The 17,150-nt window shown below is 38.9% G+C and overlaps 3 protein-coding genes across 16 annotated transcripts in view; all 3 read left to right on the top strand.

Moving 5' to 3' along the window:
- The window catches only part of LOC137062084 (protocadherin gamma-A6-like), a 127,806-nt gene that overhangs the window by 42,255 nt on the left and 68,401 nt on the right, over positions 1-17,150 (top strand). For 2 of the 14 annotated variants that reach the window (XM_067432877.1, XM_067432870.1), the window contains exon 1: positions 7,656-10,222. The exons of 8 other annotated variants lie outside the window; for them this stretch is intronic. In XM_067432877.1, the coding sequence (XP_067288978.1) occupies positions 7,769-10,222 (2,454 nt within the window). In that variant the 5' untranslated portion in view covers positions 7,656-7,768. Of the gene's footprint in view, positions 1-4,261; positions 6,860-7,655; positions 10,223-11,139; positions 13,609-17,150 lie in introns of those variants that run through there. 4 more of the 14 variants (XM_067432876.1, XM_067432869.1, XM_067432875.1 and 1 more) reach the window with 3 other exon arrangements.
- Positions 746-3,501, top strand: LOC137062093 (protocadherin beta-16). The gene has a single exon (XM_067432900.1). The coding sequence runs from the start codon at positions 1,028-1,030 to the stop codon at positions 3,482-3,484; it is 2,457 nt and encodes an 818-aa protein (XP_067289001.1). The 5' UTR covers positions 746-1,027; the 3' UTR covers positions 3,485-3,501.
- Positions 14,385-17,004, top strand: LOC137063134 (protocadherin gamma-A6-like). Its single transcript, XM_067434210.1, has one exon. The coding sequence runs from the start codon at positions 14,536-14,538 to the stop codon at positions 17,002-17,004; it is 2,469 nt and encodes an 822-aa protein (XP_067290311.1). The 5' UTR covers positions 14,385-14,535.

Genomic DNA, 17,150 nt, shown 5'->3' with positions numbered 1-17,150 from the left:
AATAATAATAATAATAATAATAATAATAATAATAATAATTCCTGTATGCCTTTAAGGCCGTTTGACCATACATGTATTCTTTTGCGCAACCTGTTACAATCTGTTGATATTGTTTAAACTTGAATCAAAGGACACATGTTTGAAATATGTCTTGCCATAACAACTTAACATGTTGAATCTATATATATATATATATATATATATATATATATATATATATATATATATACATATATATATATATATATATATATATATATATATATATATATATATATATATATATATATATATATATATATATATATATATATATAGGGTCACATTAAACTGGTTGGCTAGTTTATTCGCTGTTATTGTGACACTGCTGATACAAAACAACAAAGATAACATAATTCAGAAATAATATTCGAAACCAAAAATAAACTGTATTAAAGCTGTAGTGTCTTTGTCAATGAGCAAATGGTGTATTTATGAAAGCTATAGGCTTTCGTTTTATTTATTTTTTGGTTAACTTAAATTTGAATGAGAGTCTGAGAGTCGATCATTGTATTCTGGATTGAACTCGTCGGGTGCTGTTCATTCCGCTGGTGCTGAAATAGTCAAAAACTTTCATTCTGTTACTAGCTTGAGACTCAATCACATACTTTATATATCAGCATGAATAAGTTACATATTTATTATTATTATTACATTATTATTGTTGTTGTTCTTGTTGTTATCATTATTAGCTATTATTATTATAGTGATATCATGTTTTATGTTTGGCTTATTCAGCCGCATTGAGGCTACGGGTCTGCATTTGCGACTTTAAAGCTCTGAGTGCCGCTGTTGATCAACCTCTGAGTGGAGCGTGTTTCTCTGTAGAGTCTGTTCTGCCAGTCCCTTACTGACGCGGTTGTAGGTTGGACATATGCAGCGTTTTCCGGTCAAGATAAACGTGAAGGCGTTATTTTGGATTTAGGATTTTGATGGGGTTTTTTCATACTTGGTACCGCTTCGTTTGACCATCACACAGTTTATCAAGATGGCTTTCAGCTGCTTATTAAGCAATTCGGACATTCCTTGGATGGTTTCCACGCATTCAAAATGGCAGGTTGTGTTTTTCATCCTCTGCTTCTGCGGAATGGACGTCGTACATTGCAATGAGAGATATTCCATCCCGGAGGAAATGCCAGAGGGATCATTCGTAGGCAACATCGCCAAGGATCTGGGGATAGAGATAAGTAGACTCATATCAGGAAAAGCTCGCGTCGTAACAAAGGGCGGACGACAGTATGTCGACCTGAGCAGAGACAAAGGAACTCTAGTTGTTAAAGAAAGGATAGATCGAGAGGAGCTCTGTAAGCAAACGACGCCTTGCAGCTTCAGTTTTGATCTGATCGTTGAAAACCCCATCCAGCTTCATCGAGTCACAGTTGAAGTGCAAGATATAAACGATAATGCTCCGTTATTTCCGAAAGAAAATGTTTATCTAGAAATAAGCGAAAATGCAGTTTTAGGAGCTCGCTTCCCTTTGGATAGCGCTATAGATACAGATGTCGGTCTGAATAGTATTCAGAGCTATAAACTACACCCAGCTGATAGTTTTAAACTGGAGGTGCACAGTCAGACCGACGGAAACAAATACATTGAGATGGTTTTACAGCGAGAACTAGACCGAGAGGAGCGCGATGAGATTAAATTGGTTCTTGTAGCAGCTGATGGTGGATCACCGCAGAAATCAGGCACCGCGAAAATTCATATTACTGTTCTGGATAATAATGATAATGCCCCGGTGTGTAAGCAGTCTGTTTTTAAAACTGAAGTTAGAGAAAATTCCCCTGCTGGTATTGTCATTGGTACTGTTAGTGCTGCTGATGCTGATGAAGGTGTAAACGGTCATATTTCATATTCCTTTGCTCTTGCTACTAAAGAAGCAAGAGAGCTTTTTGAGATAAACGCAGATACAGGTGAGATTAGACTTCTTGCAAATTTAGATTATGAATCTCAAAATAGTTATCAATTAAACATTAAAGCAAAAGATAAAGGAGGTCTCGCAGATACTTGCAAATTTGTGATCGATGTAATTGATGAAAATGACAACTCTCCCACCATACAGCTAATGTCCTTCTCAAACACTCTTCCTGAAAATTCCCCAGTGGGAACAACTGTAGCCGTCATTAATGTAGAGGACGCAGATTCGGGTAAAAATGGCCTTGTTCAATGCTCAATAAATCAAAACATACCGTTTAAAATTGAGTCATCTCTCACAGACTATTATAGTTTAATTACTGATGATATGCTTGATCGAGAAAGTTTTGCTGAATATAATATAACGATCTTGGTATCAGACCAAGGTAGTCCAGCGCGACACGCAAACAAAACCCTGACTGTAAAAATATCCGATGTCAATGACAACCCGCCCGTATTCGATTCTGACGAATATAAAACATTTGTTAGTGAAAATAATTCTCCAGGTCTGACTATACTGACTGTTAAAGCGAAAGATGCTGACTGGGGTCCCAACGCGCAACTGTCCTACTTCCTGAAGGATGAAGACATGCGTGGTGCACCGCTAAGTGCTCTGGTGTCTGTGGATTCACTTACTGGAACTATTCATGCAGTGAAATCATTTGATTTTGAACAGTTAAAATCGTTTTCCTTTAACGTGACAGCTCGAGATGCAGGATCCCCGCCCTTGAGCTCTGAAGTGACAATAAATATTAATATTCAAGATCAGAATGACAACGCTCCTCAGGTTCTGTATCCAGTGCAGACTGGCGGTTCAGTGGTGGCTGAGATTGTGCCTCGTGCTGCAGATGTTGGATATCTCGTCACTAAAGTGGTGGCTGTTGATGTGGACTCTGGACAGAATGCCTGGCTCTCCTATAAACTACAGAAAGCTACAGACAGAGCGCTGTTTGAAGTGGGTTTACAGAATGGAGAAATAAGAACTGTGCGACAAGTGACTGATAAAGATGCTGTCAAACAGAAACTCACTGTTGTTGTGGAGGATAACGGACAGCCCTCTCGCTCAGCTGTGGTCTCCATTAACGTGGCTGTGGCTGACAGTTTTCCTGAAGTGCTGTCAGAGTTCACAGACTTTACGCATGAAAAACAATATAACGACAACCTGACTTTTTATTTAGTTCTCGCGCTGGCCGCTGTTTCTTTCCTATTCATCACTTGTGTGGTTGTGATAATATCAGTAAAGATCTACAGATGGAGACAATCTCGCTTCCTCTATCAGTCCAGTCTGCCTGTTATTCCGTACTATCCGCCGCATTACGCAGACACAGGAGTCACTGGAACTCTGCCGCACGGGTATAATTATGAAGTGTGTATGACGACTGACTCGAGGAAGAGTGACTGTAAGTTTGCTACACTCGGTGGACAGAGTGTTTTAGTGATGGACCCGAGTTTCACTGAGACGATGCAGCGCGCAATGAAAGAAAAGAACTGCTTAGAGGATCCAGATGAGTGTCCTGAAATGGTAAGATGACATGTTATTTAGAAGAAGTCTATATAATAATAAAATAATGATCAAACAGTGTTTTTTAATAATAGAAAGGATTCGTGCTATTAAAAATGACTGTACAATAAGATTTAGTTCGTTAATCTAATACTTGCATGAACTATAAAAAAAAAAAAAATTTAACAGAACGTATTAAATGTTAATATGTAAATATATTGATCATTGTTCATTTGTTTTTCATTATACGTTCTTTTTTAAATGTCAAAACATATAAGTTAATGTAATAACATTAAAATAGTTTCATAATTGCTATAAATATTGTTTACTGTTAGTTCTTGATTCCAAAACATTAAATAATGTTAAGGAATTGAGCCTTATTGTAAAGTGTTACCTTAAAATCTTTATTCGATATTAAAGATTATGTTCTGTCTATAATAGGGCACGATCTGTCGCACTGCCATTAATTCACACTTACATAGTAGTCTATCTTACTTTTTTTTTTAAAATCCCCTCACTAATTAATCATGATCGATTTATTATATATACGTAGTTCAATGCACAGTATTAAAATTTACGAGAACGTTGGAGAGTTATTTGAATGCCCATATAGTTCTGTTGTGATATATTTCTGTTTGATTTTTTTTTGTTGGGAGCAAATAACGGGATTTATTTCTAATTCTGATGAACTTCATATCTTTTATTATAAGTGTCGTTTCTCGTTCTCAACTCTAAGGGCCGCTGTTGATTTGTAGAAAAGCTTGTATCTGATCTCCTGTGATTGGTGGAGCTGTGCTGATGCTGGTTAGGAGATTGTGGAGGAGACTAAAGAGAGTCGATGAAGAGAGACAGAGACTGACTAACAGCAGCCGAGCTGGATTACTTTGAGGATATTTCGATTGCTGAACATCATCTTTAGTCTGTAGTCTGAATATTTGATTGATAAAAATGTTTGTGGTTACTGTATGTAGAAGGATTCATTGTTATCAATCGCGAGGACAGCCACTGGATCGTGTTTTCCTATGGAGGGTCTTATTCATCATGGCCGTTTGCTCGATCTCAAACATAAACGCACAGATTCGTTACTCAGTTCCAGAGGAAATGAAGAAAGGCTCTCTCATCGGGAATATAGCTCATGATCTTGGTCTGGATGCTCAAAGATTGCGCTCGGGTCGGGCTCGGATCGTGTCTGGCGACAGCACTGAATACATAGAGCTGAAAACAGACAAAGGGATTTTGGTTGTGAAGGAGAGAATTGACCGAGAGCAGCTTTGCGCTGAAACCACTCCGTGCAGCTTCACGTTTGAAATAATACTTGATAATCCAATGGAGCTACATCATGTAACGGTAGAAATATTGGATGTAAACGATCACTCGCCAGTTTTTCCTAAGGTTGCAATTAATCTTGAAATAAGCGAATCGGCCGCGCCTGGTGCTCGTTTCTTACTGGGAAGCGCAGATGATCCTGATGTAGGCGTGAATGCTCTCCAAAACTACATAATGTCACCTAATGATAATTTTATTCTGAAACAACATTCGCGTCCCGATGGAGTCAAATATGCTGAAATGGTGCTTCAGAAGCCTCTAGACAGAGAGCAGCATCCACGACTGTCTCTTATTCTCACAGCTGTCGACGGAGGAAACCCTCAGAGATCTGGTAATATGAAAATAGAAGTGAATGTACTAGATGCAAATGATAACGCTCCTGTCTTTAACCAGTCAGTTTACAGAGCAACCGTGGAAGAAAATTCAACCAAAGGAACTTATATTACAACTGTCAATGCTAGTGATGCTGACAGTGGCGCAAACAGTTTGATTTCATACAGTTTCGCTAATTTGAAAGGGAACATAAATGACGTTTTTGAAATAGATGAAAAAACAGGTGTTATAACATTAACTGGGCTTCTGGACTATGAAAAAGCTAAGAAATACGAAATTAGCATAGAAGCCAAAGATCAGGGTGGTTTAGGAAACTCTGCTAAAGTCATAGTTGATTTAATTGATGTTAATGATAATGCACCTGTTATCAGTGTTATGTCATTTTCAAGTCCAGTAAGTGAAGATGCATCTGTTGGAACCACTATCGCTATTTTCAGTGTCAAAGATCTAGATGCAGGAGATAATGGACACGTCGACTGTACAGTTGATCGAAACACACCATTCAAACTTCAGTCTTCACTGAGGAATTATTACACTTTAGTCACTGACGCTGCTTTAGATCGTGAACGTGTGGCAGAATATAATATCACGATCACAGCTACAGATTCAGGGTCTCCTGCGCTTTCCAGTCAGAAATCTTTAAATCTGAAAGTATCAGATGTTAATGACAATCCGCCCAGGTTTCAGAAGAGTGTTTACACTGCATATGTTACTGAAAATAATTCACCTGGTTTGTCCATATTTACTCTGAGTGCTCGAGATGATGACTGGAACCAGAACGCTCGTATTTCGTATCTTCTAGATGAATCTACAGTGGCTGGATCCCCTGTTTCCTCTTTTATATCAGTAAATGCTGACAGTGGAGTGGTACACGCGCTGCGCGGTTTTGACTATGAGCAAATGAAAAGTGTTCGTGTCTGTGTGAAAGCGCAAGATGGAGGATCTCCACCTCTCAGTACTAATGTGACTTTGGACATTATAATCCAAGATCAGAATGACAACGCTCCTCAGGTTCTGTATCCAGTGCAGACTGGCGGTTCAGTGGTGGCTGAGATTGTGCCTCGTGCTGCAGATGTTGGATATCTCGTCACTAAAGTGGTGGCTGTTGATGTGGACTCTGGACAGAATGCCTGGCTCTCCTATAAACTACAGAAAGCTACAGACAGAGCGCTGTTTGAAGTGGGTTTACAGAATGGAGAAATAAGAACTGTGCGACAAGTGACTGATAAAGATGCTGTCAAACAGAAACTCACTGTTGTTGTGGAGGATAACGGACAGCCCTCTCGCTCAGCTGTGGTCTCCATTAACGTGGCTGTGGCTGACAGTTTTCCTGAAGTGCTGTCAGAGTTCACAGACTTTACGCATGAAAAACAATATAACGACAACCTGACTTTTTATTTAGTTCTCGCGCTGGCCGCTGTTTCTTTCCTATTCATCACTTGTGTGGTTGTGATAATATCAGTAAAGATCTACAGATGGAGACAATCTCGCTTCCTCTATCAGTCCAGTCTGCCTGTTATTCCGTACTATCCGCCGCATTACGCAGACACAGGAGTCACTGGAACTCTGCCGCACGGGTATAATTATGAAGTGTGTATGACGACTGACTCGAGGAAGAGTGACTGTAAGTTTGCTACACTCGGTGGACAGAGTGTTTTAGTGATGGACCCGAGTTTCACTGAGACGATGCAGCGCGCAATGAAAGAAAAGAACTGCTTAGAGGATCCAGATGAGTGTCCTGAAATGGTAAGATGACATGTTATTTAGAAGAAGTCTAAATAATAATAAAATAATGATCAAACTGTGGTTTTTAATAATAGAAAGGATTCGTGCTATTGAAAATGATTGTACAATAAGATTTAGTTCGTTAATCTAATACTTGCATGAACTATAAAAAATAATATTTTTACAAAACGTATTAAATATTAATATGTAAATATATTGATCATTGTTCATTTGTTTTTCATTATACGTTTTTTTTAAAATGTCAAAACATATCAGTTAATGTGATAACATTTAAATAGTTTCATAATTGCTATAAATATTGTTTACTGTTAGTTTATGATTCCAAAACATTAAATAATGTCAAGGAATTGAGCCTTATTGTAAAGTGTTACCTTAAAATCTTTATTCGATATTAAAGATTATGTTCTGTCTATAATAGGGCACGATCTGTCGCTCTGCCATTAATTCACACTTACATAGTAGTCTATCTTACTTTAAAATTATTTTTATTTTTTCTCCTCACTAATTAATCATGATCGATTTATTATATATAAGTAGTTCAATGCACAGTATTAAATAAGTATTGCCCATATAGTTCTGTTGTCATATATTTCTGTTTACTTTAATTTTTGTTGGGAGCAAATAACGGGATTTATTTCTATTTCTAATGAATTCATATCTTTTATTATTAGTGTCGTTTCTTGTTCTCAACTCTAAGGGCCGCTGTTGATTTGTAGAAAAGCTTGTATCTGATCTCCTGTGATTGGTGGAGCTGTGCTGATGCTGGTTAGGAGATTGTGGAGGAGACTAAAGAGAGTCGATGAAGAGAGACAGAGACTGACTAACAGCAGCCGAGCTGGATTACTTTGAGGATATTTCGATTGCTGAACATCATCTTTAGTCTGTAGTCTGAATATTTGATTGATAAAAATGTTTGTGGTTACTGTATGTAGAAGGATTCATTGTTATCAATCGCGAGGACAGCCACTGGATCGTGTTTTCCTATGGAGGGTCTTATTCGTCATGGCCGTTTGCTCGATCTCAAACATAAACGCACAGATTCGTTACTCAGTTCCAGAGGAAATGAAGAAAGGCTCTCTCATCGGGAATATAGCTCATGATCTTGGTCTGGATGCTCAAAGATTGCGCTCGGGTCGGGCTCGGATCGTGTCTGGCGACAGCACTGAATACATAGAGCTGAAAACAGACAAAGGGATTTTGGTTGTGAAGGAGAGAATTGACCGAGAGCAGCTTTGCGCTGAAACCACTCCGTGCAGCTTCACGTTTGAAATAATACTTGATAATCCAATGGAGCTACATCATGTAACGGTAGAAATATTGGATGTAAACGATCACTCGCCAACGTTTCCTAAAGATGAAATTAATCTTGAAATAAGCGAATCGGCCGCGCCTGGTGCTCTTTTCTTACTGGGAAGCGCAGATGATCCTGATGTAGGTGTAAATGCTCTCCAAAATTATGTCTTATCACCGAATGATAATTTTATTATAAGGCAGCATGCACGACAAGGCGGTGTTAAATATGCTGAAATGGTGCTTCAGAAACCTTTAGATAGAGAACAACATGCACTACTTTCTCTCACTCTTACAGCAATTGATGGAGGAAATCCGCAAAGATCAGGTAACGTTAAAATATCTGTCAATGTACTAGATGCAAATGACAACGCACCTGTCTTTAACCAGTCAGTTTACAGAGCAACAGTAGCAGAAAATGTGCCAAAGGGAACTTACATAACAACAGTTAATGCAAGTGATGCTGACAGTGGTGCTAATAAATTAATTTCCTACAGTTTTACAAATAAAAAGGTCATTGGTGAGATATTTAAGTTAAATGAAACCACAGGTGTTATAACTCTAAATGGGCTGCTGGACTACGAAAAAGCAAAAAAATACGAAATTGGCATAGAAGCCAAAGATCAAGGTGGTTTAGGAAACTCTGCTAAAGTCATAGTTGATTTAATTGATGTTAATGATAATGCACCTGTTATCAGTGTTATGTCATTTTCTAACCCGGTGTCTGAGGACGCACCTCTTGGTACAACCATAGCGATCTTCAGTGTCAAAGATCTAGATGCAGGAGATAATGGACACGTCGACTGTACAGTTGATCGAAACACACCATTCAAACTTCAGTCTTCACTGAGGAATTATTACACTTTAGTCACTGACGCTGCTTTAGATCGCGAACGTGTGGCAGAATATAATATCACAATCACAGCTACAGATTCAGGGTCTCCTGCGCTTTCCAGTCAGAAATCTTTAAATCTGAAAGTATCAGATGTTAATGACAATCCGCCCAGGTTTCAGAAGAGTGTTTACACTGCATATGTTACTGAAAATAATTCACCTGGTTTGTCCATATTTACTCTGAGTGCTCGAGATGATGACTGGAACCAGAACGCTCGTATTTCGTATCTTCTAGATGAAACTACAGTGGCTGGATCCCCTGTTTCCTCTTTTATATCAGTAAATGCTGACAGTGGAGTGGTACACGCGCTGCGCGGTTTTGACTATGAGCAAATGAAAAGTGTTCGTGTCTGTGTGAAAGCGCAAGATGGAGGATCTCCAACTCTCAGTACTAATGTGACTTTGGACATTATAATCCAAGATCAGAATGACAACGCTCCTCAGGTTCTGTATCCAGTGCAGACTGGCGGTTCAGTGGTGGCTGAGATTGTGCCTCGTGCTGCAGATGTTGGATATCTCGTCACTAAAGTGGTGGCTGTTGATGTGGACTCTGGACAGAATGCCTGGCTCTCCTATAAACTACAGAAAGCTACAGACAGAGCGCTGTTTGAAGTGGGTTTACAGAATGGAGAAATAAGAACTGTGCGACAAGTGACTGATAAAGATGCTGTCAAACAGAAACTCACTGTTGTTGTGGAGGATAACGGACAGCCCTCTCGCTCAGCTGTGGTCTCCATTAACGTGGCTGTGGCTGACAGTTTTCCTGAAGTGCTGTCAGAGTTCACAGACTTTACGCATGAAAAACAATATAACGACAACCTGACTTTTTATTTAGTTCTCGCGCTGGCCGCTGTTTCTTTCCTATTCATCACTTGTGTGGTTGTGATAATATCAGTAAAGATCTACAGATGGAGACAATCTCGCTTCCTCTATCAGTCCAGTCTGCCTGTTATTCCGTACTATCCGCCGCATTACGCAGACACAGGAGTCACTGGAACTCTGCCGCACGGGTATAATTATGAAGTGTGTATGACGACTGACTCGAGGAAGAGTGACTGTAAGTTTGCTACACTCGGTGGACAGAGTGTTTTAGTGATGGACCCGAGTTTCACTGAGACGATGCAGCGCGCAATGAAAGAAAAGAACTGCTTAGAGGATCCAGACGAGTGTCCTGAAATGGTAAGATGACGTTATTTAAAAGAAGTCTATATAATAATAAAATATCGATCAAACAGTGTTTTTTAATAATAGAAAGGATTCGCACTATTTAATATTAGTATACAATAATATTTAGTTCGTTAATCTAATACTTGCATGAACTATAAAAATAATATATTTACAGAACGTATTAAATGTTAATATGTAAATATACTGATCATTGTTCATTTGTTTTTCATTATACGTTATTTTTAAAATGTCAAAACATATTAGTTAATGTGATAACATTAAAATAGTTTCATAATTGCTATCAATATTGTTTACTGTTAGTTCTTGATTCCAAAACATTAAATAATGTCAAGGAATTGAGCCTTATTGTAAAGTGTTACCTTAAAATCTTTATTAAAAAAATTAAAATTATGTTCTGTCTATAATAGGGCACGATCTGTCGCACTGCCATTAATTCACACTTGCATAGTAGTCTATCTTACTTTAAAATTATTTTTATTTTTTCCCCTCACTAATTAATCATGATTGATTTATTATATTTAAGTAGTTCAATGCACAGTATTAAAATTTACGAGAACGTTGGAGAGATATTTGAATATAGTCTATATATTTCTGTTGTCATATACAGTTCTGATAATGTTTTTGTTGGGCGCAAATAACGGGATTTATTTCTAATTCTGATGAACTTCATATCTTTTATTATTAGTGTCGTTTCTCGTTCTCAACTCTAAGGGCCGCTGTTGATTTGTAGAAAAGCTTGTATCTGATCTCCTGTGATTGGTGGAGCTGTGCTGATGCTGGTTAGGAGATTGTGGAGGAGACTAAAGAGAGTCGATGAAGAGAGACAGAGACTGACTAACAGCAGCCGAGCTGGATTACTTTGAGGATATTTCGATTGCTGAACATCATCTTTAGTCTGTAGTCTGAATATTTGATTAATAAAAATGTTTGTGGTTACGGTATGTAGAAGGATTCATTGTTATCAATCGCGAGGACAGCCACTGGATCGTGTTTTCCTATGGAGGGTCTTATTCATCATGGCCGTTTGCTCGATCTCAAACATAAACGCACAGATTCGTTACTCAGTTCCAGAGGAAATGAAGAAAGGCTCTCTCATCGGGAATATAGCTCATGATCTTGGTCTGGATGCTCAAAGATTGCGCTCGGGTCGGGCTCGGATCGTGTCTGGCGACAGCACTGAATACATAGAGCTGAAAACAGACAAAGGGATATTGGTTGTGAAGGAGAGAATTGACCGAGAGCAGCTTTGCGCTGAAACCACTCCGTGCAGCTTCACGTTTGAAATAATACTTGATAATCCAATGGAGCTACATCATGTAACGGTAGAAATATTGGATGTAAACGATCACTCGCCAACGTTTCCTAAAGATGAAATTAATCTTGAAATAAGCGAATCGGCCACACCAGGGGCTCGTTTCTTACTGGGAAGCGCAGATGATCCTGATGTAGGTGTAAATGCTCTCCAAAATTATGCCTTATCACCGAATGATAATTTTATTATAAAGCAGCATGCACGACAAGGCGGTGTTAAATATGCTGAAATGGTGCTTCAGAAACCTTTAGATAGAGAACAACATCCACTACTTTCTCTCACTCTAACAGCAATTGATGGAGGAAATCCGCAAAGATCAGGTAACGTGAAAATATCTGTCAATGTACTAGATGTAAATGATAACGCACCTGTCTTTAACCAGTCAGTTTACAGAGCAACAGTGGCAGAAAATGTGCCAAAGGGAACTTACATAACAACAGTTAATGCAAGTGATGCTGACAGTGGTGCAAATAAATTAATTTCCTACAGTTTTACAAATAAAAAGGTCATTGGTGAGATATTTGAGTTAAATGAAACCACAGGTGTTATAACTCTAAATGGGCTGCTGGACTACGAAAAAGCAAAAAAATACGAAATTGGCATAGAAGCCAAAGATCAAGGTGGTTTAGGAGACTCTGCTAAAGTCATAGTTGATTTAATTGATGTTAATGATAATGCACCTGTTATCAGTGTTATGTCATTTTCAAGTCCAGTTAGTGAAGATGCATCTGTTGGAACCACTATCGCTATTTTCAGTGTCAAAGATCTAGATGCAGGAGATAATGGACACGTCGACTGTACAGTTGATCGAAACACACCATTCAAACTTCAGTCTTCACTGAGGAATTATTACACTTTAGTCACTGACGCTGCTTTAGATCGCGAACGTGTGGCAGAATATAATATCACAATCACAGCTACAGATTCAGGGTCTCCTGCGCTTTCCAGTCAGAAATCTTTAAATCTGAAAGTATCAGATGTTAATGACAATCCGCCCAGGTTTCAGAAGAGTGTTTACACTGCATATGTTACTGAAAATAATTCACCTGGTTTGTCCATATTTACTCTGAGTGCTCGAGATGATGACTGGAACCAGAACGCTCGTATTTCGTATCTTCTAGATGAAACTACAGTGGCTGGATCCCCTGTTTCCTCTTTTATATCAGTAAATGCCGACAGTGGAGTGGTACACGCGCTGCGCGGTTTTGACTATGAGCAAATGAAAAGTGTTCGTGTCTGTGTGAAAGCGCAAGATGGAGGATCTCCACCTCTCAGTACTAATGTGACTTTGGACATTATAATCCAAGATCAGAATGACAACGCTCCTCAGGTTCTGTATCCAGTGCAGACTGGCGGTTCAGTGGTGGCTGAGATTGTGCCTCGTGCTGCAGATGTTGGATATCTCGTCACTAAAGTGGTGGCTGTTGATGTGGACTCTGGACAGAATGCCTGGCTCTCCTATAAACTACAGAAAGCTACAGACAGAGCGCTGTTTGAAGTGGGTTTACAGAATGGAGAAATAAGAACTGTGCGACAAGTGACTGATAAAGATGCTGTCAAACAGAAACTCACTGTTGTTGTGGAGGATAACGGACAGCCCTCTCGCTCAGCTGTGGTCTCCATTAACGTGGCTGTGGCTGATAGTTTTCCTGAAGTGCTGTCAGAGTTCACAGACTTTACGCATGAAAAACAATATAACAACAACCTGACTTTTTATTTAGTTCTCGCGCTGGCCGCTGTTTCTTTTCTATTCATCACTTGTGTGGTTGTGATAATATCAGTAAAGATCTACAGATGGAGACAATCTCGCTTCCTCTATCAGTCCAGTCTGCCTGTTATTCCGTACTATCCGCCGCATTACGCAGACACAGGAGTCACTGGAACTCTGCCGCACGGGTATAATTATGAAGTGTGTATGACGACTGACTCGAGGAAGAGTGACTGTAAGTTTGCAACACTCGGTGGACAGAGTGTTTTAGTGATGGACCCGAGTTTCACTGAGACGATGCAGCGCGCAATGAAAGAAAAGAACTGCTTAGAGGATCCAGATGAGTTTCCTGATATGGTAAGATGACGTGTTATTTAAAAGAAGTCTAAATAATAATAAAATAATGATCAAACAGTGTTTTTTAATAATAGAAAGGATTCGCGCTATTTAAAATGTCTATATAATAAGATTTAGTTCGTTAATCTAATACTTGCATGAACTATAACAATATTTTTACAGAACGTATTAAATGTTAATATGTAAATATATTGATAATTGTTCATTTGTTTTTCATTATACGTTATTTTTAAAATGTCAAAACATATTAGTTAATGTGATAACATTTAAATAGTTTCATAATTGCTCTAAATATTGTTTACTGTTATTCCATGATTCCAAAACATTAAATAATGTTAAGGAATTGAGCCTTATTGTAAAGTGTTACCTTAAAATCTTTATTCGATATTAAAGATTATGTTCTGTCTATAATAGGGCACGATCTGTCGCACTGCCATTAATTCACACTTACATAGTAGTCTATCTTACTTAAAAATGATTTTTTTTTTCCTCACTAATTAATCATGATTGATTTATTATATTTAAGTAGTTCAATGCACAGTATTAAAATTTTCGAGAACGTTGGAGGGTCATTTGAATATAGTCTATATATTTCTGTTGTCATATACAGTTCTGATAATGTTTTTTGTTGGGAGCAAATAACGAAATTTAATTCTATTTCTGATGAACTTCATATCTTTTATTATTAGTGTCGTTTCTCGTTCTCAACTCTAAGGGCCGCTGTTGATTTGTAGAAAAGCTTGTATCTGATCTCCTGTGATTGGTGGAGCTGTGCTGATGCTGGTTAGGAGATTGTGGAGGAGACTAAAGAGAGTCGATGAAGAGAGACAGAGACTGACTAACAGCAGCCGAGCTGGATTACTTTGAGGATATTTCGATTGCTGAACATCATCTTTAGTCTGTAGTCTGAATATTTGATTGATAAAAATGTTTGTGGTTACGGTATGTAGAAGGATTCATTGTTATCAATCGCGAGGACAGCCACTGGATCGTGTTTTCCTATGGAGGGTCTTATTCATCATGGCCGTTTGCTCGATCTCAAACATAAACGCACAGATTCGTTACTCAGTTCCAGAGGAAATGAAGAAAGGATCTCTCATCGGGAATATAGCTCATGATCTTGGTCTGGATGCTCAAAGATTGCGCTCGGGTCGGGCTCGGATCGTGTCTGGCGACAGCACTGAATACATAGAGCTGAAAACAGACAAAGGGATTTTGGTTGTGAAGGAGAGAATTGACCGAGAGCAGCTTTGCGCTGAAACCACTCCGTGCAGCTTCACGTTTGAAATAATACTTGATAATCCAATGGAGCTACATCATGTAACGGTAGAAATATTGGATGTAAACGATCACTCGCCAACGTTTCCTAAAGACGAAATTAATCTTGAAATAAGCGAATCGGCCGCGCCTGGGGCTCTTTTTTTACTGGGAAGCGCAGATGATCCTGATGTAGGTGTAAATGCTCTCCAAAATTATGTCATATCACAGAATGACTATTTTATTCTGAAAGAACATTCGAGTCCCGATGGAGTCAAATATGCTGAAATGGTGCTTCAGAAGCCTCTAGACAGAGAGCATTATCCACGACTGTCTCTCATTCTCACAGCTGTCGACGGAGGAAACCCTCAGAGATCTGGGAATATGAAAATAGAACTCACTCTATTAGATGTAAACGACAACGCTCCAGAATTTAACCAGTCAGTTTATAGGGCAACAATAGCGGAAAATGCGCCTAAGGGAACTTATATTACAGCTGTAAATGCAAGTGATGCAGATAGTGAAGGAAATAATTTGATTTCATACAGTTTCGCTAATTTTAAAAGTAACAGAAATGACATTTTTAAGATCGATGGAAAAACAGGTGTTATTACTCTAATTGGGGTCCTAGACTATGAAAGATCAAAAAAACACGAAATTGGCATCGAGGCCAAAGATCAGGGTGGTTTAGGAAACTCTGCTAAAGTCATAGTTGATTTAATTGATGTTAATGATAATGCACCTGTTATCAGTGTTATGTCATTTTCAAGTCCAGTAAGTGAAGATGCATCTGTTGGAACCACTATCGCTATTTTCAGTGTCAAAGATCTAGATGCAGGAGATAATGGACACGTCGACTGCACAATTAATCATAATATTCCATTTAAATTACAATCCTCACTGAGGAATTATTACACTTTAGTCACTGACGCTGCTTTAGATCGCGAACGTGTGGCAGAATATAATATCACAATCACAGCTACAGATTCAGGGTCTCCTGCGCTTTCCAGTCAGAAATCTTTAAATCTGAAAGTATCAGATGTTAATGACAATCCGCCCAGGTTTCAGAAGAGTGTTTACACTGCATATATTACTGAAAATAATTCACCTGGTTTGTCCATATTTACTCTGAGTGCTCGAGATGATGACTGGAACCAGAACGCTCGTATTTCGTATCTTCTAGATGAAACTACAGTGGCTGGATCCCCTGTTTCCTCTTTTATATCAGTAAATGCTGACAGTGGAGTGGTACACGCGCTGCGCGGTTTTGACTATGAGCAAATGAAAAGTGTTCGTGTCAGTGTGAAAGCGCAAGATGGAGGATCTCCACCTCTCAGTACTAATGTGACTTTGGACATTATAATCCAAGATCAGAATGACAACGCTCCTCAGGTTCTGTATCCAGTGCAGACTGGCGGTTCAGTGGTGGCTGAGATTGTGCCTCGTGCTGCAGATGTTGGATATCTCGTCACTAAAGTGGTGGCTGTTGATGTGGACTCTGGACAGAATGCCTGGCTCTCCTATAAACTACAGAAAGCTACAGACAGAGCGCTGTTTGAAGTGGGTTTACAGAATGGAGAAATAAGAACTGTGCGACAAGTGACTGATAAAGATGCTGTCAAACAGAAACTCACTGTTGTTGTGGAGGATAACGGACAGCCCTCTCGCTCAGCTGTGGTCTCCATTAACGTGGCTGTGGCTGACAGTTTTCCTGAAGTGCTGTCAGAGTTCACAGACTTTACGCATGAAAAACAATATAACGACAACCTGACTTTTTATTTAGTTCTCGCGCTGGCCACTGTTTCTTTCCTATTCATCACTTGTGTGGTTGTGATAATATCAGTAAAGATCTACAGATGGAGACAATCTCGCTTCCTCTATCAGTCCAGTCTGCCTGTTATTCCGTACTATCCGCCGCATTACGCAGACACAGGAGTCACTGGAACTCTGCCGCACGGGTATAATTATGAAGTGTGTATGACGACTGACTCGAGGAAGAGTGACTGTACGTTTGCTACACTCGGTGGACAGAGTGTTTTAGTGATGGACCCGAGTTTCACTGAGACGATGCAACATACAATCAAGAAAAATAACTCCATCGACGGCCTCGGTTCGACAGAATCGGTAAGAAAGTTTTAGACCATTCGTTGTTTGTTCGTTTAAACTGAATATACAAGTAATATAACGGCTAAAAGCTTTTAAATAATGTTCTCTTTAGTTTAAAGTAAACCATACAGGAATATAGACTAGAGAACTCATGAGTAACAGGTGGTGCGTTAGTAATG

The sequence above is a fragment of the Pseudorasbora parva genome, chromosome 23 (assembly GCF_024679245.1).
Source record: "Pseudorasbora parva isolate DD20220531a chromosome 23, ASM2467924v1, whole genome shotgun sequence".
NCBI classification, from domain to species: domain Eukaryota; kingdom Metazoa; phylum Chordata; class Actinopteri; order Cypriniformes; family Gobionidae; genus Pseudorasbora; species Pseudorasbora parva.
This window is presented reverse-complemented; position numbering and strand designations above follow the sequence as displayed.